This window comes from Anolis carolinensis, chromosome 3 (genome assembly GCF_035594765.1).
Source record: "Anolis carolinensis isolate JA03-04 chromosome 3, rAnoCar3.1.pri, whole genome shotgun sequence".
Classification (NCBI taxonomy): Eukaryota; Metazoa; Chordata; class Lepidosauria; order Squamata; family Dactyloidae; genus Anolis; species Anolis carolinensis.
In genome coordinates, this window is record NC_085843.1 from 74,857,667 (window position 1) to 74,880,609 (window position 22,943).

The 22,943-nt window shown below is 38.2% G+C and overlaps 1 protein-coding gene across 2 annotated transcripts in view; it reads right to left on the reverse strand.

Annotated features, from left to right (window-relative positions):
• The window catches only part of scaf4 (SR-related CTD associated factor 4), a 69,493-nt gene that overhangs the window by 5,863 nt on the left and 40,687 nt on the right, over positions 1–22,943 (reverse strand). For both annotated transcript variants that reach the window (XM_008107609.3, XM_008107608.3), the window contains 6 exons: positions 22,485–22,598; positions 18,876–19,032; positions 15,801–15,958; positions 11,395–11,557; positions 11,163–11,255; positions 10,889–11,008 (listed from right to left, as the gene is read on the reverse strand). In XM_008107609.3, coding sequence (XP_008105816.2) covers positions 10,889–11,008; positions 11,163–11,255; positions 11,395–11,557; positions 15,801–15,958; positions 18,876–19,032; positions 22,485–22,598 — 805 coding nt within the window. The remainder of the gene's footprint in view (positions 1–10,888; positions 11,009–11,162; positions 11,256–11,394; positions 11,558–15,800; positions 15,959–18,875; positions 19,033–22,484; positions 22,599–22,943) is intronic.

A 22,943-nucleotide genomic window follows, 5' to 3' on the forward strand; every position in this document is an offset into this window, starting at 1 on the left:
CCTCCTTCTACATTTAATACAAGGGTTGTTATTGATCTATGATCAGTGGGGCAATTTAAATTCAATTCAAGCAATTTAAAGCATGGAAATCAACTACGTAAAGTTAAAATCTTTTAGGTTTCTATTAGGTTTCAATGGACAGATTTAACCTAGAATCTCTGTTGAAATTAGTGTGATCTGTGAGTTGCTTAATTTAGCTTCATTTTATCCAAAATAATTTCAAAATACCAAAAAGAATAATTGAGAGTTTGCAACAAATGAAATACTATTTTGTTAAAAATAGTGATAATAATTGAATTTGACTTTTAGTTCATATAACCCAAAGTAATTCTTGAACATGTTACCTTGAAATTATTTTTGTGTTGTACTTCGTTAAGTTCTGTATATACAGTTTAGGCGATACAAGTAAATTTTGGGATGTTTAGTGAAGCATTCAAGAAACGTCTCAGACACATACAGTTGCTCTATTTGTACTCTTCCATGATTGCAACAAAGGGAGAACAAAGTAGGCCTACCATTCTCCATGTAAATGTTGGATGTCTAATATATATTACAATTAATTCTATCCTATGAAATCTAGTAGAACCTAACAGACATCTCTTTCCACCTATTTAAAAATACTATCCCTTAGTTACTATCCCCCTAAAAGTAATAAATAATAAACTGGCAAAAATACTTTAAGTAAGATTTGACTCTGGCTTTGCACAATTCTTTCATTGTTAATATTAATCAGCAAGAAGAGAGGTGTATCCCATCATGAGCCCACTGAAAATAGAACGTAACAAAAATAATGAATAAAGCAACATGTGCATGGGCAGACTCTTAACAGACTCTATGCTGCTGCTGAAATAGTCAGAAACTTTTAATGGCAGTGTCTAGGACATAGCAGAAAGCAACCACATGAGATAACTAAGGTCATGGCCACTGCCTTTATGCCAACTTAGTACCTGCTTCACATTGTCTTAATGACAGAGCCAACTTTGGCACCCTAAAATAGATGGGAAAATGCACTGGTGCAATAATGTAATTATGACCCTCGCAGCTCCAACTGAGCACAAGTTCAAACTGTTTTGTATGTCACATTATTTATTACAAGGCAATCTGACAACCTCTGTCTTCACAGGTTTTGCATTCATGGATTCAACCAACCATGGCTCAAAAATATAGGTTGAAAAAAAAATCCTCAAAGCAAATTTTATTTTGTCACATGCTAAGCACTACTCTGATATGTAGATATGCCCTGCTGTAGTGTCCCTTCATTTCACAGATCCTGAGGCTGTCTCTAGCACTCTTCTGAGCTGTGTGCCATTTTATAGAAGGGATTTCATTTTACTATTCCACTGTATATAATGTGACTTGATCACCCATTAATTTTAGTATCCAAGGGAGATCCATGACCCATCCCTCCCCCAAATGCCAAGCAGTTTCTGTATTGTATGAAGAAAGACATATATCAAAATAAAGGGCAGAATTTATAATATAGTCAATTAAACTGGCACTGAAATAATCTGAACTATAAATCCACACAATTTAAGCTATAATATTTACCTATTTTCTACAAGCTATTTTACTTGGAAGTAATATGTTACCACACAGTAGCCAGCATCTTATTAGTTAATCCCAGGTGGAGTACATCCATTCAACTGTTAAGTGGTAATGTAGGACATAAGTAAATATCATAGATGAATGGATTTACTGTAGTTGGAACTAAAACAGGATTTAAAATGGATTCGGTTTTCCTCTCACAGAGATACATAATATCTATCTATCTATCTATCTATCTATCTATCAATATCATATCTTCTCTCTACTATCTTTTCTTATTATTGAGTAAATCTTTCAGATGTGATAGTGGAACATTTTCTAAACAACTGAACAGTGTGAACGGTTCAACTTCTTACCTTATTTAAAAGGCACAACATACATACTTTTCAAATTACAATGCTGTTGGTGGGAAGATTTAATTGCAAACTGATGTGAACTCTCAGGAAGCAAAATGGGTTGAAAAATATACGGGTAAGATATATAATTGAGTTTTATACAACTCTTCCTTGCACTCTACAGGTCTATTTCAGGAGAAAGGCAAGTAGAAGGGGACAATCTTTCCGCTTCTTATTGTCAAAAATCATCCCTATCTGGCATTACATAGCAATACAATGCTCAGATTTGGTACTTCTAGCTAGTCCCAAAGAAGAATGTATATGCAGTACATATATAATAATGTACATGCAGCGGAAATAAGTACATTAAGGATTTCTTTCCTCTGGAATGCTCTCCACCTAAGTTACCTGGAGCCTTGAACAAAAGCACCCCTTTTATGGAGTGGAAACACACAGCAACATTATGTTTGTAAGTTCATATTGATACTTGTTTTCCCAAATAATTACATATAAAACATACAAGTTACATAAAAGGTAACTTGTTTTCATATATTTGTATACCATAACCAATTATCAATAACAGTTCCAAATACAAAATTTTTAGAAACATTGATCCCAGAGAATAAAATGTGAATTGAAAGCATTTGTATTATTGATGGAAATTCTGGGCACACAATTTTTCTCAATATATTGCTGTAAATTTTCTTACATCATCCTCAAAATGACTTACAGCAAACTTGTTTAAATCTTGTCTTAATTCCAGCCTTTCCTTTTCTAGATGATATCTGACCCTCCCAAGTGTGGCAAAGAGATTCATTAACTTCAAATGAGATATTAATGCAACCAATTGGCATATGCCACCCAATATTAGTGTCAAATATTGATTATGTATTGAACTAGATCTTTAAAATATGGGAGAAAAGAAGTCTCAAAAGACATTAATCTGTAGAGATTTTTAAACTTTTTGTTTCTTCCAGCATGAGAGGTCTCTGATCTTTCAAGCCCAGCATTTATAGGGCAATGATCAGAAAACCATCCCAGCGAATTCAAGTTTATGCTTAATGGGGAAAATTTGGGGGGGGGGGGGGAAGAGTAAAATACTGACTGCTGGTTAATGTTTAATGCAGCAAATGCTTGAACTGGTTGTAGAGAGATTGGTGGACAGTTTTACCTATTTTTTTGGCCAGTTAGTGAAAAAAGTATCCAGAATCTGAAAACATACCCACATTATGCCAGTAACTATCCAAACCACTGAGCCCACTTTACCAGTTTTGCAGCTACTGTTCATTGTTCTACTTTTGGGCAAAGTACCTTTGATACACTGATAAGACACTGTCTGGACTGTATAGATTATCCCAAAATAGGGCTAACATTTGATGTACTGCTTTTGTTTCCTTTGATACTTTTCAGTCACTTTTGAGAACTGAAGCAGCTGTCACAATATAGTTTCGCTCTGCAGGTCACGTGTTTTTTCCAAGAGAAATGTGTTCTTTTTTCAGTACATAACCATAGGATAATTTCTCTTTTACATTGTTTCAAGACTTTTATAATCATGCAGTAATTTCATTGGTTGATGACCTATGAAAAAACAACTTTTCTCCAATGCATTATATAGCTTATTCAAAGATTGCAGTCAACTTTTCAGGGATTTGCTGTATTTCTCTCCTGATTTAAAGAGCTCATATACAGACCAGTCTTCCTTACTCCAAAACAACTTCAATGTCTTAACACTTTAGAAGTGATAACTCAATACCATTCAGTGATGTCAGAGTTGTTAATGTGAAAGCTCCTTTTTATCTTTTATAAAAGGTGTATATACCCAGTATACTGATTTCAAAGCATATAACTTAATTCTAGTCATTTTTATTTATTTAGGATGTTAATATCCTGCAATTAACTACAAAAGATTTTCACAGAATCCCAAACAAAGCTAATCCTGGAATTCACCAAATTAGTACATCTTTTAAATATCCAGTTTAACATCAGGGATACCAGGAATATCCCAGAACCTAGCTAAAACAATTCTTGCTTCAGTTAATAAATTAACTTAAAGATATTTCATGCTTTTATTTTTCCGTTAACTTCAGGTAGCTCTATAGCACAGCACATATCTCTAGTTGTCTTGATATTTCTCATGGTGCATGATCCAAGTACAAACACCAGATGAGATCTGTATCCAAATATACATAGTTCCATCACTCGAAACTGCCAGTTTTATATATACTGTTTATTTTTCTCATAAGGTATATTCAAAATCTGAAATTAATAACTGAATGCCACTGAGATTGTATTTCTTTCATTTTCTAATACTAAAACATTTTAAAGTTGCCAGAAAATGCATGTTTAACTCCCTTGGTTTAATTCCATATTTTGCTCTTAATTCTGTGTTTTGTGGTAGTACAGAGAAATGTACATAATTTAACCGATTCATAAGTTCATAAATGTCATGAGAATTCAACAAAAGTTGCAAGTGAAGAACAGCAATATTAAACATCTCTATGCCAAACTAGAACCATAAATGTATCAAACATAGGTCATAATGCTGCATTGTTTGCAGAATACCAATGTACTAAAATTGCAAACTGTATTAAATGTGACTAAGGAATAAAAAGCGACTACATGAATAAATCACTTTTTAAAATCATGTCAGAAGCGAACTGAGACAAGTCGCTTCTGGTATGAGAGAACTGGCTACAGAGACAATACCCAGGGGACGCCTCACTGAAAGGACAGGGTAAGGAAAAAGATCTCTGAATAACTGGATGCAGAAGTGAAGTGAAATACTATAATAGACATAAGTGGTCGCAAAACTGGCCAGAAGATTGGTCTGAGTGCACTGGGAGACTTCTGAAAATTTGTAATAGATTGGAAATACTTAAAGTACTCAAATATTTAAGATAGAAGCAAATTATTTCTTCATTGCTCATTATCTTGATGAAATATGAATTTTTGTGTAGAATTCTGATGAGACAAATTCCTAGCCTCAGAATTCATTCTAAGTGTGTGTCTTTTGCACCATGACCCTGAATTTGGTTCACTTTGCACTAAGGCACTCTCCAATACTAAGGGGATAATATGTACTTCTGAAAGACATGCAACAACCCTACTTCTGAAATGTTTCACAATACCTAATTTTCTTTATTTTCTTCCAATAAACATTTTAAAGTCATCTACATACTAACTAGAACAAACATTTCTCCCAATAGCAATCCGAAAGAAAACTCCATGGTAGCACCAAAAATATAGACTAGTCAACACAAAACTCAATTTCCCAAATTTAATTTAAAAACTCTAGCCCCTATGATTAATGCCACCATTGTTCTGAAGACAGAATTATACAAAATACATCAAAAGTGTACAAAGAAAATTATTTTAAATGTGATCAATGTACATAACCTATGGAGTTACAACTGTCAGTTTTTAATTACTGTAGAATTTAATAACTTGAGCATAGAGCATCAAGTACACACCACATCAATCTTTAGATGAAAGGTGAAGTGCGGTAAGGTGTATATATGGCTTACTTTAAAATCACATTAGTGAATCAGTGAATCATTCAGATTTGTAATCTTATGCCCACTTACCTGGGAGCTGGCTCTACAGATCTCATTTGGGCTTTTAATTTTGAGTAGATATGCCAAGACTGTCATGATAAATTCAGACTATTTTTGATACACACTATCTTCAGCTCATAGTTAAGATTTTTTAAAATCTTGTTCAAAGTTATCACATGAGCATCTCCATCTATCTGTATGGTGCTGGAATCAATCATTCACATATCTTTTCTGGAATGGTATCTGTAAAAAGGCCTTGGGACACTATCTAGGATTCTCTATCCTGACACACAATATTTCTATATGCTTTTAAAACAAAAACCATGTGCTATCTGTGGGTCCTGAATATGTAAGTCTAAACATATTCAAGTATGGCTTTAATGAGATAATGTTTAATTATGTTTCAATTTTTACTGTCAGTTTTTTGCTTTCTTTAGTTTCAGCCTTGAGTACCACAAAAGGAGAAAGGTGGCATATAAATGATATAAAATGAAATAGATAGCAGTATAAACAAATATGAGTATTCTCTTCAAGGAAGTCTTCATTTTTTCATTTTATTCAACAGTGGGTTCTTCCATGTTGACCTTTGTGTAGATAATTAGTTATGCTCTGTGTGTTGTTTTATAGTTTTTAAACAAGGTGTGTCTCATAAAACATCTTTAAATATGATTTCATACCTTATTTGTCATACCCACTAAGATGTTTTGCCATGTGCTATTAAAATCACTAGACGTTGAAACATCTGAAAAAATGTTTTATTTTCAACAGCATTTCAGTATTGTCCTAAGCACTGCCAATTCTACATACCTTCAGATGCTAGAATTCTATATTTTTGATCTCTCTTGGACGTAAGCTTTGTGGATGAGGGCATTAAAGGATAACTATTGGGGTGTAGTTTCCACCTCTGTAGAAGAGGATGGCACAAGGAAACATTTTAACTTAGTTCACATATAAATACAACAGACAACGTCCAAATCCCAATGGCAGTGGTTTTCCAAGTGGGATCAGTGGGTTTCCAAAAGTTGCTTGTAGTACAGGAGTTAGTATATGATGAGCTTTACCTGTGTGAATTTTTCTTCTCTGATCTAAACACAAAACCCATTCCTTGATTTTCCAGTTCAGTCAACACTTGCTGCCTTTTGAAGGAAGCTGCTAGTTGATAATTAATTAGCAGTTCAGACATTTAATTTCATCCAATTCTAGAACCTATATTAGAATCTGGATATGGCACTAAAATTTCACATTTGGCCCTGGTCACATAATATATGTCTACAAATTATTTGTAGTTTCTTTTTGATTTGCGTGGTGCCCTTGATATAAAAAGAACACGTTGAATACAAGTTATAGCGTGAGTGTTCAGGAATCTGCTTTTAATCTCTGCTGAATACTATACATAACTTCTTTTTCAATGGGAATTCCATTACAGGTTACAATCATACTGGCATTATATGGAATGTGTGTTATGATCTCAAAATGTAAAGCCCTCTTCACATCTATGTGAAGAAACCTCTAATATGCTGATGACACCAGATTTTCCTTCTCGTAACGCAAGCCTTATTTTCCAGTTTGAGAACTAGGCAATGTCTGAAGATGGTAAATAAAAAGTGAGCAGAATCAGTCTGGACAGGAATAAGGTGATGGCTGGTATGCTGGCAAATTATGTTACTAATGGAGTTCAGTCCCTCCATTATGCTTCGTATTTGGGGGTTGTCATGTTGGTTCGCAAGCAATCACAACACAGAATGCAAGATTATGTCAAAATATTTAAAAAGTTATCTTTAAAAGGTGATGGAGGAAAAATGCATTCAAGCTTAAAAAGAAATGTTTAAGTCCCTTTTGCAAGGCCTGTTCACACATTTCAGGCAAACCAAAAGCTGTTTCAACACATCTATCCATAAAATGCTTTGCCTTTATATCTTCACTCACCTTAAATCCATATTTACCACAACAGCCCCAACCAGTATTTTGAATGCAGCTTTTTTCTGCAGCATTTATTCTAAGACCAAGCAATGTAACATTGGTATATTATTTTTGGGATGTTGTGTGATTTCTGGGCTGTATTGCCATGTTCTAGCAGCATTTTCTCCTGACGTTTAACCTGCATTTTTGACTGGCATCTTCAGAGGATCTTCTGCTGCTAGAACATGGCCATAAAACCAGAAACCACACAACGCCTCAGTGATTCTGGCCATAAAAGTCTTCGACAATGTTATTATTTTTATTTAAACATTATCTATCCATCCTAAGCATGGTTTCTGAAGCACAACTTCACTTCCCTCTTCCCACCGTAATCCATCACTGGAAATCAGATCCTGTTTTGCGTTAAATTACATACATACAGACTGGGTCCATGTGCCTTACTAACAATTCATCAGCCAGAATCGAAGCTAATGCAATACAACCTCCATGCCTGTGGAACCTGCACCTGTGTTCCTACATCTGACAAAATATGTCCTTTCTAAGAATATTCTAAGTTCTTGTGGCAATTTATGGTATGTTCCTGATGGAAGTTACCAGAGTCACCCTGGAGGACGGACATGACAAAATCCCAGAAAAAGTGTCTCTGAATGGTAACTTCCAGGGGAAGTTATTCATTTCAACAGGGTTAGCTATTTATCCATGGATTCCTGTTTTGATGGTAAGTTCAAAAATACGACCTGGCAGATATCAGGCTCATACTGTATTGTACAAAACTCAGAAAGGTATCTTTATTTACCTCATCCACATTATTTTTGAATTTATACCTAGCTCATTCTACTGGTTTTTCAACATACACGTAGAGAGGGGAAAACAGGCATAAAAGAGAAATACACAGCTGTGATACTTGTCCATGGATTTGGAATTCATTTCTGAAGCTATGGATGAATGAGAACAAAGGACTGAACACAAGGTTTCCTTCTGCAGACTGCAGTATTTTCCCACCATCTGTAGCTTTGGATCTGATGAGCTGTATTGAAATGGGGGTACTTTGTTCTGATAAGGGCACAGTAGGGAGGAATAATTATCCTTTGCAAGCCACCCACCCACCAAAGCACCATAAAAAACAGTTTTGGCTTTCAGAGAGTTCCAAGGGCTGTAGAGGGAAAGAGCAAAAATCACAATATCACCTTAAATTTAATCAAAATAATACTGAAAGCCAAAGAGATATAATGCTTCGAGCATTGGAGTATGACTCTGGAGACCAAGGTCCAATTCCCTACTTGGCCATGGAAACCAACTAGGTGATCTTGGATGCGGCACATACTCTCAGCTCCACAAAACCCGTGTGATAGGGTTACTTTAGTATTTCTGTAAGTCAGAAATGACTTGAAGGCACACAACAACAAATGAAAATAAGACCCAAGCTATCTATTGAAATAATATTCTACTTCAAATGGCATGTGTGTTACCTGAGATATAAAAAAGATACACATTGTATTGTTTAATTATGAATATATTTAAATTTGGGGAAAAGATTTCAAACTATCAGAGTAATGCAGTCCTAGAACCATATTCCCAGAAAAGCTGTGATTCAAATTAGTTGCCAAAAACAGTTCTTTGGGTGATTAATAAGGATAAACAGGTAAACCTCATTTAATGAGTAGATGTGTTCCTAGGGGCAAATTCAGTACCAAAGGAAAGCATAACAAGGAAGAGTCCATATACCACAAAAATGAAAAGCAGTTCTTCCAAGTTTCAGCAAACTTTGTATCCAAAACCAACAAAATACACGTGAAATTAACCAACTAGGCTTGGTAAGCCTTGCATACAAGCATTATAAACTTTCTGAATATTGCCTGAAAGCTTGTTCTAAAATACACCCAGGGATATTTTTTTCCCTCTTTCACCAGCTTCTATCAATGTAATAATTACCACTTGGTGGCCAATCTATGCATTTTATTGCTAAGGATAGCAAGTGAAACAGGTGTTTCCTTTTTTCCCTTCCCTCCTCTACTGAACGCTCAGTAAGGGATTCTCAAGGCAGCTGCTGTTTACTTTGCCTGTGGTAGTCAGCCACAAAAGCTACAGTAGAACGAATACAGTAGAATTCCATTGTCTCCCACCTCAAATGTATTGTATTCTTTAACTGCCCACTGCTACAAAGCAACACCAGATGTCTTATGTTTCTCCAGGCCTTCTTCACCATCTTCCCAATGCCAATGCTACTAAAATGCCATCTAGTCACAGCATGAAAAGGGGGGAGGGGGCTGGAGGCATAAAAAGACTTTATGAAAGGAGCTTCTTTGTCAGGTTTTGTTAACTGAGGTATAGGCCTGTTCTTGATGCCCGCTACGTCATGACTGTGGCCTCATAGTAAGCCTTATTGGATCAACAGTAATCCTTCTCAGTGTGTTTGTCCTTCCCCTGGAAACATGGAATGATATGGGATATCATCAAATGTTGTGCGGGGTTTAAAATGTGCAGGAAGAAAGAAAATGCAAAACACTTCTTGGATACATGCTCAAATTCACTGAGCTATACACTTACAGCTATATATAATTTTTTAGCTATGGGCCTATTGTGGAATCGCATTTACACCTTGGGGGCACACATATAACGTATTTCACTCTGAATCAAGCTTAAGGGTAGCCTGTTCTGAATTTGAACAGAATAATATGCACAGAGGTGAAATGACACAACAAGCCCAGTAATCATGAAGCTAATTTTCTCATCTTCTCAGAGCGGCCTTAGCAGAAACACTTTGAAAATGCTAAACAAATAAGTATATACAAAATGTAAGGTAACCAAAAACAAACAAGTAAAAGGAAAAACATTTAGAAAATAAGAGATTAAGGGTCAATGGATTCAAACTACAGGAAATAGTTTCCATCTAAACTTTAGGAAAAACTGCCTAATGCTGCCTTGGATTGTGGCAGAATCTCCTTCTCTGGAGGTGATTAAACACAGACTGGGTGGCCATGAGTGCTTGTGTATTCCTGGATGGCCTAGATGGCCCCTGTAGTCTGTTCCACCTCTATGATTCTATGATAGCCTGAAAGGTGCAGGAAAGAGCTAAACAGAAAGCAGTTTATACAGAATCATTATACGCGAGTTTTAATGAAGACAGATGGAAGTAGGTAAAAAAGAGAGCTACCGCACATTTACTGACTACAAGTCTCCCGTCCCCAAAGTTAGGTGATAAGGAAAAAATAATCTCTACTAATACTAACATCAAAATTCATTCCGTTGTTTTTGTAATATCCTGATGATTTATTGATTTGTTTTATTACAATATACCTGTCATTCTCTGCCCTTAGAACAAATCAATGCTTCAAAACTAGCAGAATGAGTATTATCTTTCATTTCTCATAAATTGTCAGCTCGCTGTGATCAGATGGCATAGAATATATTGCAGCTGACAAAAGACTACTTTGTCTCTTGTAATTTGGGCTTTCAAAAATTATTAAATCTTTTAATTAAATAAATAGTTTGAAAGGAATACATGTGCATCTAACAACTGAGAAGTGAACTTACCAAGGAGTGGAGTTGATTGCGTGACAGAAGCTGGCACGCTAGTCGAGGTTGTAGGCGGCGGAGCAGTTTCATATCCTTCGGGGCCATCCTCATCTTCAGCACCTCCTCTAGATCCAGTAACTACAATTGGAATGGGATTCCCCACATTAGAGTATGTTGTAGTGTCCTCATTTATACTGGCTACAGTAGCTAAAACATAGCGATGTTAATAGGAAAAATAAGTGGCATATAACTCTGATGCAAAGACCTTTGACAATTTACAAACTATACTTACAGTTTGGGATGTTTACTCCTGCAGAAGGAGGGACAGAGACAGGAGGAACTGAAACAGGATTAATAGGAGGAGGAGGCCCAGGAGGGAGAAACCCTATGAAAACAAAAATATTAAAAAATAATCTCCACAAACAGAAATCCATAACATTTATACTTAAAAGGAAAAGATCTCATCTGGTTTATGTAGCAAACAATTCATAAACCTGGAAAGTCAATGAGAATCATTACTACACCTGGTGGTAAATGCATTGGATTAAAGCCAGGTCTCAAAAATGGTGGAGGTGGTGGTGGAGGAACTCCAGGACCAAATCCAGGAGGTGGAATTCCTAATGGAGGGGTAAAAGTAGGTGGCTGAAGCGTACCAACCATTGGAGGGCCAGGCTGATGTTGTGGAACCTACAACCGCAAACAGAATATTTAGTCAACACGTAATTCTACAGTTGTGTAAAGCATAAACACTCACATGGTATTTTGTGGTTGTCAGTGCATACCTTCCATAGGTGATGGTACTTCTTAAAACAAGCAGTATTTTGCCTGATAAAAATAATAGGTTAATGGCTTTAATGTTAACATATTCCAAATAAGTTTTAGCCACTTACCCACTGAAAATAAAAGCCACAGAATGTAATGCACTGATATGCCCAGAACTGTTATTGTTTTAGCCTTTCCCACCAAACTTCTTAAACCTGGTGCCCACAGATACATTGAATTATAACCCTATTACTCCAGACACGATTAGAATGGCTAGAAATGGTTAGAATTGATAGGTGGGGGAAGGCTACTCTGGAGAGCAGAGCTTTCCAAACTTTTCATGTTGGTGACACACTTTTTAGACATGCATCTTTTCACAACATGGTAATTCAGTTTAACTAGCAAATTGGAGGTTAAGCCAGCCCCTTATAATAGTTTTATACTATACAGATGAGGTTTGACCTTTTTTCCTCACATTTCTTATGTACTACAGTTGATTCTTGTATAATTTCTATAACAGCTCCATGTGGTTAATCACAAATACCATTATCTATCATTTTTCTTTTCTTAATTAGAAACCTATCAATTTTAGTGATAATTATTGCAACTGAATCAACAAATGGTACAAATTATAAAATGTATAACCATACCTATAGCACCAGCACTCCACTTCTGTCATAATTAAACCTCTCTGGAGGTTTTTAAACAGAGGTTGAATAGCCATCCAGGGCTGCCCTGATTGTGCATTCTTGGCTGAAGGAGACTGGACTGGATGCCCTCTGAAGGTCTCTTCCAATTCTCTCTTTCTGTTCCCATCACGGCCCCTCTCCTAAACCCTTAACTGGTCTCACTCTCCTCCTCCTCTTCATTTCTCCCCTCCCCCACTCTGCCATTGGGGGTAAGGTACAGAGCCAACAACTACAAGGAAGGGGAGGATGGTGGGGCCTTGAGCTTGGGCTCAGCCACCACTGCTTGTTGCCTTCCACTACCGACACACTCCCTCCAAGCGGCTGCAATGTAGCCTTTATTTGTGGGATAGGGGAGGGGGGATGTTTTTCATGGCAGAGCTATGGATTGCAAGTGACACACTAGTGCAGGGGTCCCCAAACTATGGCCCGGGGGCCGGATGCGGCCCTCCGAGGCCATTTACCTGGCCCCCACACTCAGTTTTATAATATAATATTTTATATCATTTTAAATAATATAATATGTTGTATATACATATAATATTGATAATAATATAATGTTATACAATATAATACTAATAACAATACCATATACTAATATTAATTCTATATTACATATAATATTACAGTATAGTGGTATAGTTCAATAGAGTAATATATAATGCTAATATTCTACTATGCTAATAATATAATATATTGTATGTACAGCTGCTCTGAGTCCCCTTCGGGGTGAGAAGGGCGGGATATAAATGTAGTAAATGAATAAATAAATAATTTTAGACTTAGGCTCGCCCAAAGTCTGAAATGACTTGAAGGCACACAACAACAACAATCCTAATTAACTTGACTATCTCATTTGCCAGAAGTAGGCCCACATTTCCCATTGAAATCCTGATAGGTTTATGTTGGTTAAAATTGTTTTCATTTTTAAATACAGTAGAGTCTCACTTATCCAAGCTAAACGGGCCGGCAGAAGCTTGGATAAGCGAATATCTTGGATAATAAGGAGGGATCAAGGAAAAGCCTATTAAACATCAAATTAGGTTATGATTTTACAAATTAAGCACCAAAACATCATGTTATATGACAAATTTGACAGAAAAAGTAGTTCAGTATGTAGTAATGTTATGTTGTAATTACTGTATTTACTAATTTAGCACCAAAATATCATGATATATTGAAAATATTGACTACAAAAATGGCTTGGATTATCCAGAAGCTTGGATAAGTGAGGCTTGGATAAGTGAGACTCTACTGTATTGTATTGTTCTTTCATTACTGTTGTTGTTTTGCACTACAAATAAGACATGTGCAGTGTGCATAGGAATTTGTTCGGTTTTTTTTTTCAAATGATAATTCGGCCCCTCCACAGTCTAAAGGATTGTGGACCGGCCCTCTGCTTTAAAAGTTTGAGGACTCCTGCACTAGTGTGTCGCAACACAGTTTGGAAAGCTTTGCTCTAGAATCTTTTTGGACTACCACTGGACACATTTCTATTGTGGTGGGATTGCATGTTTCTATGTACAAGTAGGTGATCTTCTTGCAATGCCAGCGCCAATGAGATAGTAGGGGTACCATGCTTACGTCTATGCTGCTTGAGAACAAACCTGACAGCAGTATTTGTCACATCTTCTAAGGCAGGTTTTCTTAACTTGTGAGTCCCCAGGTGTTTTGGCCTACAATTCCCAGAAATCCCAGCCAGTTTACCAGCTGTTAGAATTTCTAGGATTTGAAGGCCAAAACATCTGGGAAGCCACAGGTTGAAAACCACTATGCAGGGTGTTTGAAAAAGAACTCCCTAGTTTTAATGTGCTTTAAGTTAAAACTAGGGAGTTCTTTTTCAAACACCCTGTACTAAGGTAACAATTGCAGAAACACAGGTGGTCAGAAGCAAGTATCAACTAAGGTCAGGTATAATGATCATATCAGCAGCATTATCTGCATATCAGCAGTATGAATCTTCTCCTAAAGCATGGATTTTAGTCATGACAATTAATATCTATGTATCTGAGGGGTGAACTCTTTCTAATGTGAGCAAAATGCTCAGTTCCCAAGCACAACATGAACCAGGAATATCTGCCAGGCTCTGAGATCTTTCTTGAAGATTCCTTTTGGTGCCATCAAATATTTGAACTGATACCCCCAAATCACCAAACATCAAACCAAGACATAAAAGAGTAATCAATATCCATTCCACAGTCAAACACAGCTATTCATCTTGAAAGTCTTGAAAAGTATCGTCAACTCAATGCTACTACTATGATGGGCAAAAACAACTGTGATATGGCAGGACCACTTGTACATGACTACTGAAGAAGATTTTACTTAATAGCTACTCAGCTCTTGAAGACCCTGAATGATACACTGCACAGGCAAAAGTTACCAACATGCGAGACACTGAGACCATGAAGAAGAAATAGAAATTTCCACTGAAGATATTTGAAGGACTTAACTGATTCAGATTCTCTACTATACTAAAGTTCTCCTGGAACTATCCACTATGTATCTATGGTTGAATAAATCTGTTTGATTGATGTGAAAACTATTGAAAAAATGCATTAATTGTATAACCTGATTTAAAAGGGGATGTCTTCTTATGAATAGCCCTATCTGGGTTTGGAGAATTCACACTGTTTTTGGCTTATTCTACCAATCTAATATTTAAAGTGTTTTCATATCATTAGACTGAATAACAATCGCTGTACAATTTTCATATGGAAAATTTACATGCAATTCAGAAAGAATGCCGCAAAACTTTCAGTTTCAGTTATAATCTGACACTTAATTGCCTACTCTCTTGTTGCAGTATATGAGCATTCAAAACATCTTACTAGCCACATGTATCAGAATGCTATCTATTCAGAGACACTGTTTCACATAGTAATGATTTCAACTGAGCTATTAATTCTATTTCTATAAACAGAACATTTGTGCTGTACTTCTAAATACTTATTTTACAAAATTTACTTTAGCACATTCCTTAAATAAGATTATAGTGTTCATTGGTAAGACATATATCCCAAACACAATAGTCTATCATTAAAAACTTCCCTCAATTTCTCTTTTTCTACTCAAGCTGCCTTATTCTGTAATGAAAACATTAATTTTGACTGAAGATCAAACTGTGATTCTTGACTGACATTCACATTTGAAGTCAACTGAACAATCTATGAACAGTTGTTAAGAGATATGGTCATATTGCATTCAGTCTGAAGCTAAGTCTCACACTACTTTTTGGAACAGTGCTGATACTGCCAACATATTGTGCCACAATATTAAAATTTACACTTTATCAGGATCAACCACTTAAAATGTAGTTTTTTATAATCTAAAAATCACATCACTCCACATTACACAATATATTAACTGTGTGAATTCCACAGAATGTGGAATGAAATTTTTTCCTTAAGTAAAAAGAAAAACCACATTTTCACATGAAAATATCCAACAAAAATGGAAAGAGAAAAAAGAACAAAACTTACCTGTGGTGGAGGCAATGCCATTGGTGTAGGTATTGGAACAGGCATTTGAACAGTTTTAGATACAGGCAATGTTTGTTCATTATGTGCAGTGTCTCCACCTCCTGCACCACCATTTTGGGCTACCTGGTTTTCTGGTTTTTTTGGAATTCCTTTCCATTCTGTAGGAAAGATACAAATAATTAAGAGAATGTAAATATCCTCTGGAACCCCAGTGGCGAAGTGTGTTAAAGCACTGAGCTGCTGAACTTGCAGACCGAAAAGTCCCAGGTTCAAACCCCGGGAGCGGCGTGAGCGGCCACTGTTAGCTCCAGCTTCTGCCAACCTAGCAGTTCGAAAACATGCCAATGTGAGTAGATCAATAGGTACCGCTCCGGCGGGAAGGTAACGGTGCTCCATGCAGTCATGCCGGCCACATGACCTTGGAGGTGTCTACGGACAACGCCAGCCCTTCGACTTAGAAATGGAGATGAGCACCAACCCCCAGAGTCAGACATGACTGGACTTAATGTCAAGGGAAACCTTTACCTTTTTAAAATATTATCTATTTTAAGTTTTTTCCCCTACAATGTATTGATGTTATGTTCAAATGGAGCAAAAAAATCTCAATGAAATAATTTTAAAATAATTTTATCAGTTTACCTTTAAAAAGTAACAATACAAAATTGCAAACATAAATATGTCGCAATATCATTCTTTAAAAAAAACTTCCCTCAAGCAATCAGCAATTTTCTGGCACAATCCAAATACATTTTTCTTTTCTCTCTTGCTATTAAAAATCTTTAATTTTCAAAATGTAATCAATCACAGATCATGTAAGAAATCTTACTATGCTGAAAACTAGTAAAAAGATATCAGATGCAATATTTACAAAAGCAATGAATGGCTGTTATATCACAATAAATATGTTTGTCATGGTTTCACCTCTAAACTCTGTAAATTTTACATTCAATGCCAAACCCTCTCTTATTTTGGGGCAATATAACTAGATATGAATCAAATATTCTGTTCATATCATGCCCAACAGGAAAAAAGAGTCTTTTAGTCACAATTGACATTCATAAGGGAGTAAAATGGTATTTTAGGGATTTTTTTTTAAAAAAACACAGTATTAATACTATTCCAGGCTCTAAGATGCAAGTATCTAGAACAGCTAGGGGAGAAGAGCTGCATATAAATTAAATAAACAAATAATAAATAAATCTTTGACAAACACTGTTTACCAAAAGCACTGCTTTCTTCAAAATGCCATTTCTCCCACAGTTCTATTTTTCATATTTTTCATACCAGTCAGGCACAAATAGGTGGGCAAATAAATGATCAACAGCAATAAAGTTACACTAGTATTGCAGTGTGGAAAATCTCTCTCTCAGTCGTATAGTCGTTTCCAACTCTTCGTGACCTTATGGACCAGTTCACGCCAGAGCTCCCTGTCGGCCGTCGCTGCCCCCAGTTCCTTCAAGGTCAAACCAGTCACTTCAAGGATACCGTCCATCCATCTCGCCCTTGGTCGGCCTCTCTTCCTTTTTCCTTCCATCTTCCCCAGCATCATGATCTTTTCCAAGCTTTCCTGTCTTCTCATGATGTGGCCAAAATACTTCAACTTTGCCTCTAATATCCTTCCCTCCAGTGAGCAGCCGGGCATTATTTTCTGGAGGATGGACTGGATGGATCTTCTTGTGGTCCAAGGCACTCTCAGCATTTTCCTCCAGCACCAAAGTTCAAAAGCATCTATCTTCCTTCGCTCAGCCTTCCTTATGGTCCAGCTCTCGCATCCATAGGTTACTATGGGGAATACCACTGCTTTGACTATGCGGACCTTCATTGCCAGTGTGATGTCTCTGCTCTTCACTATTTTGTCAAGGTTGGCCATTGCTCTCCTCCCAAGAAGTAAACGTCTTCTGATTTCCTGGCTGCAGTCTGCATCTGCAGTGATCTTCGCGCCTAGAAATATAAAGTCTGTCACTGCCTCCACGTTTTCTCCCTCTATTTGCCAGTTATCAATAGGTGGAGTTGCCATGATCTTGGCTTTCTTGACGTTTGACTGCAACCGGGCTTTTGCACTTTTTTCTTTCACCTTGTTGATAAGGCTGTATGCCTAACCTTTTCAAGTGGGAAGGATAGTCATTCATGGGTGATTTGTGGCTGCAAAGATATGGTGATTTCAAATTGGGTCTATCATTTTGTAACATCTTGTATGTATGTATGTAAATACATGTGTATGTGTACACACACATGTAGATACATACATATATTCATATACATACCTCAGAGTAGAGTGTGCAAGCCTGCTCCCCTAACTTGCCACATCCATTAATTCACTTCTAGTTCAAACATTTAGGGGGAAAGCTGTTTGAATGAGAACTGTGTTCCTGAAAACTTCCAAAAACAGAATTCTGTGTTCCCTTTTTAAACTGAAAAACTGGAGGAGTGTGTGTGCGGGCTTCTGGAACGTGCAAAGTTTGCAAAATGAGGCAATGTTAGGGTTGCCCAGTTCTCCAAAGAGCAATATGTGACAGTCCTTTTGACGATGAAGCCAGCTCCAAGACTGGCTGGGGCATTTGAAGTAGGACTGAGGTGGAAAAAAAGGACTCATAAGAATTCTCAACCCACAGAGTAGTTTGCCACTCCCACTGAAAACTGGGACACGTGGGCAACGTGAAAGTGCATGGTATTGGTATTCAACAAGGTGTCCAAAGTTCTCTGGTTTGTTATTATGTGGAAAAAAAGGGTCACTCCGAGGAGTGTAGTGGGGTGCATGTTTAATTATTTTCCATTTGTTAGTTTTGTACTACACTTCTTTCTCCCCAACTTACTTATATTTCAGTATGTTGAAAGCATGCCAGAATCCTTGTAGATTTTGGCAAGCACCTCCCAGGATGCTTCTTTACCCCTCTCAAAGCTGTTTTGCATCCTTCAAAGCTGCCAAATGGATCTCCATTTATCATAGTTCAGCTCCAAAGCAAGTAGAGGAAACATGTGCATTTAAAAAATACATTTTCTGTAAGAATGGTATTGCCTTATATATAAATTTTCTAAGGGCACATCTTAATAGAGTTTTATAAAGACCTTTCTTACCAGGACTAAGTGTTTCGTTGTCCAGCATTCCTCCTTCACAAAAACTTTGCAAATCTTCAGGTTTAACTTTACTCCATGGTACATAAGTAACACCTAATTCTACATCCCAATATTGTTTATAATCTGGTTTAATTCCTTTATTCAAAGCCCAGGCAATCTGAAGGAGAAAGCAACAAATGTCTTACTCTGTGATTTATTTTTATTTACAATTAAGAAACTTAGCTCAGTAAAATGTGTATAAATGCAACATTGGCAAAGAACTATCTCAATCATGAAAAATCCCTGAAACAAATTAAGGGATACAGTGTATAATAAAAGAAACATGTACAGAAAATGTCTCCTCATAACAGTTATGACCCTCGGTTGTCTTTTTTGTCTAAGATAGTACATAAATCAAAACAGCATCTGTACTATCATCAAACAATTGATTTTTTAAATCAACAAACAATTAAGTGAAGACAAAATATAAACTGGACTCTCATTCATCTACTGAAGAAAGTCATGAAAAATAAAACCACTTACTATGTGAGGAACAACCATGTACAAAGAATTTTAAACAGACTTCATGTGGTGTATCATAAATTATCAAATAGCTTCAGATTGTGTATCACGAACTATCAAATTAGTGTAGGCATATCATAAATTATCAAACTACTTCAGGTGGCATATGATAAATCGTCAAATTACTGTAGCAAGAACCACAAACCATTCTGCAGTTTACACAATGTTCTGCTGCAACAGAACATCAACAAACTGAAAGCAGCCAGAATGGACTTGACTGAGCAGCAAATGAGGTTATGTGGGTTCAAGTTCATCACATCTTGGTTTAGATCAGTGATTCCCAAAGTGGGCGCTGGAGCGATCCAGGGGGGCGATGATGGCACCTATTAGGACATGGGGGCGGGGCCAGAGGAGGGGCGGGGCCTCTTCCCAAGTGCCGGAGACAGGGCTGAGAATCTATATCTCGCCTGAGGTGCTTGTTGGGACACAGAGGGCGGAGCTAGGGAAGGGGGCTGGGCCTCCTTCCAAGAGCCTGAGACAGGGTTGAGCGTCTGTACCTCTCCTGAGAGGCCTTTTTGGACTAAAGGGCAGGGCTCGGGTGGGGCCTTTTCGCAAGAGCCTCTGTATACCTCCCCTGAGGTGCTTGTTAGAACACGGGGGCGGGGTATAGAGGTCCAGTCCCGTCAGGCACTTGGGAAGAGGCCCTGCCCCCTCCTCTAGCCCCGCCCCCTGTCTGCTGGCATGCACCGCAGGACAGGGATAGCTCAGCCCTGCCTCAGAGCTCATAACTCTGCCCATCCCAGTCCTGGCCGCCCATTTGTAGCCCCGCCCACCTCCCCCTCCTCCTTTCCCCCCTCCTCTCCCCAGCCCTGCATCTTGGACTGGGGAGAGGCTCAGCCCCACCCTCTTGAGCAGGAACCACGCCCACCCCTCTAAGCCACACACCCCTTTCCAGGGGGCGCTGAGTAATATTTTTTCTGGAAAGGAGTGGTAGGCCAAACAAGTTTGGGAACCACTGGTTTAGATGAACTTCATATAGGACAAAAGCAATTGTCTACTTTTACTAAGACAGAAAAGATTTTTCCTCCATTGAAGTACCGTATATACTCGAATATAAACCGAGTTTATCAGCCCTTTTTGGGGGCTGAAAAATCCCCCCTCAGCTTATATTCGGGTGAAGCAGGGACAGGCTCAGCTGCTGCCGCTGCTCTCACCATTTTCCGCCACCCAGCCCTGTCTTCACCTCCGTGGCCTCCTCGTCCGCTGGACTGCTGCTGCGGAGGAGAAAAAAGGGAAGCCCACGCGCGGCAAAACATGCATGGAGGGAGATGAGCGCCTCTGTTTCCCCTTCTGTCACGGCGCAGGCACCCTCTGCTCTCTGCACAACCAGAGAGGTTGTGCACGTGGAGACAGCAGAAATGGAGGTGCATGCCTCTCTCCATGCTCATCTTCCTCCATTTCTTCTTCTGTCTCTGCAGAGAACAGAGAGGCTGTGCGCGCCAAAACAAAAGGAGAAATGGAGGTGCGCGCATGCGCAGCAAGACAAGCATGGAGGGAGGCATGCACCTCCATTTCCCCTTCTGTCCCAGCACGCACAACCTCTCTGGTCTAGCACAGCAACCCATCTGGATTGCTGCTCGGAGAGGGGGTGTGTGTATGCGCGGTGACAGAGGGGGAAACGGAGGTGCATGCCTCCCTCCATGCTTGTTTTGCTGCACGCGTGTGCACGCCCCTCCAATTCTCCTTTTCCCGTGGGGCGCCCCTCTCCACCCGCGGGGCGCTTCCTGTTCGCTGCCTGCCTGCCAGGCTTCCACCACAAGTGAGCCAGCACCAGCGGCCAGTGATGTGGTGAAGTCCGGAAGTCAGGCAGGCAGGCAATGGAGACTCCGTCGTGTCACCGAGGCCAGGAAAGGAAGATTAGAGGGAGAAAGTAAGGAAGAAAGGAGGAAAGAGAAAGAGAGGAAGGGATGGAAAGGTAAGAAGGGGTTGAGGAAGAGGAGGGAGGGAGGGAGGGAGGGAGGAAAGAAGCAAGAACGAAGGAAGGGAAGGAAAGAAGGGAAAAGGAAAGGAGGAGGGGAGGGAGAAAGGAAAGAAGGGAGGGAGGAAGAAGGAAAGGAGGAAGGTAGAAGGTCCTTGTTCTAGATGGCCCTTAAGATATCCCTTCTAACTATTGCTAATATTAATAAATCTGGATGGCTATCTGTTGGGGGGCTTTGATTGTGTTTTCCCTGCATGGAGGCAGAAGGAAGTGGGTTGGACTAGATGGCCCTTAGAGAATCCTTTCAACTATTGCTAATATTAATATTAATAGAGATGGATAGCTATCTGTTGGGGGGTGGGGGGGCTTTGATTGTGTTTTCCCTGCATGGAGGCAGAATGAAGGAGGTTAGACTAGATGGCCCTTAGAGATCCCTTCCAACTATTGCTAATATTAATATTATTAGAATTGGATGACCATCTGTTGGAGGCGCTTTGATTGGGTTTTCCTTGTATGAAGGAGGATGGACTAGATGGCACTTAGAGTACCCTTCCAACTATTGCTAATATGAATATTAGAGCTGGATGGCCATCTGTTGGGGGAGCTTTGATTGTGTTTTCCCTGCATGAAGGCAGAATGAAGGAGGTTGGACTAGATGGTCCTCAGAGCTCCCTTCCAACTCTGTTACTATTACTAATATTATTACAATTGTTGTTGTTATTATTATTATTATTATTATTAAGTTATTGTTTATACCATACTGTTTTGTTGGCCCTCCTTTTCTACTTACAGAGCTAGTTTACTCTTTTTCTTTGAAGTATGGTAAATATTCAAAAAACATTAATCTACTGATGTTTCAGTTAATGTAATTTTATTGTTATCTATTTTTACTTTTGAAATTTACCAGTAGCTGCTGCATTTCCCACCCCTGGCTTATACTCGAGTCAATAAATTTTCCCAGTTTTTTGTAGTAAAATTAGGTGCCTCGGCTTATATTCGGGGCGGCTTATACTCGAGTATATACGGTATTAGGGCACTTGATTCATTTTGTGCTAAGCAAGGTAAGAAGAGCTTTGGCAGTTTTTAAAAAACCTTATTACTTTACAATAAAAAAACCAATATTGCAATACCTTAATTGATTTCTGATTCACTTTAAAATTTCCACGGCTTAGTTTTTGCAGGGCACGGTTTGCATCCTGTCTCTGCACCATTACAATATAAGCACATCCTCTTGGAGGTATCATCTATTACAAAAGTTAAAATATTGACATTGTATTTAACAAAGAGAAAATAATTACACTTTAAGCTGTGCCTAACACCAAAAAGGTGCAAACCAAAGACCACCACCTCTGACAATTTACTTGCCATCTTCTCACTTCTTTAAGTTTCAATCTACAAGTCAAACAATCCCCACAATCAAGTAATAACATTCAACAATTACTGCTAGCATCCACCAAAATGGGTGACTAAAATGATCAAAGTTTTGGAAACAAAGCCCTATGGGGAATGGCTGAGGGAGCTGGATATATCCAGCTGTAGGAAAAGAAGGCTGATAAGGGACATGACAGCTATATTTAAATATTTGAAAG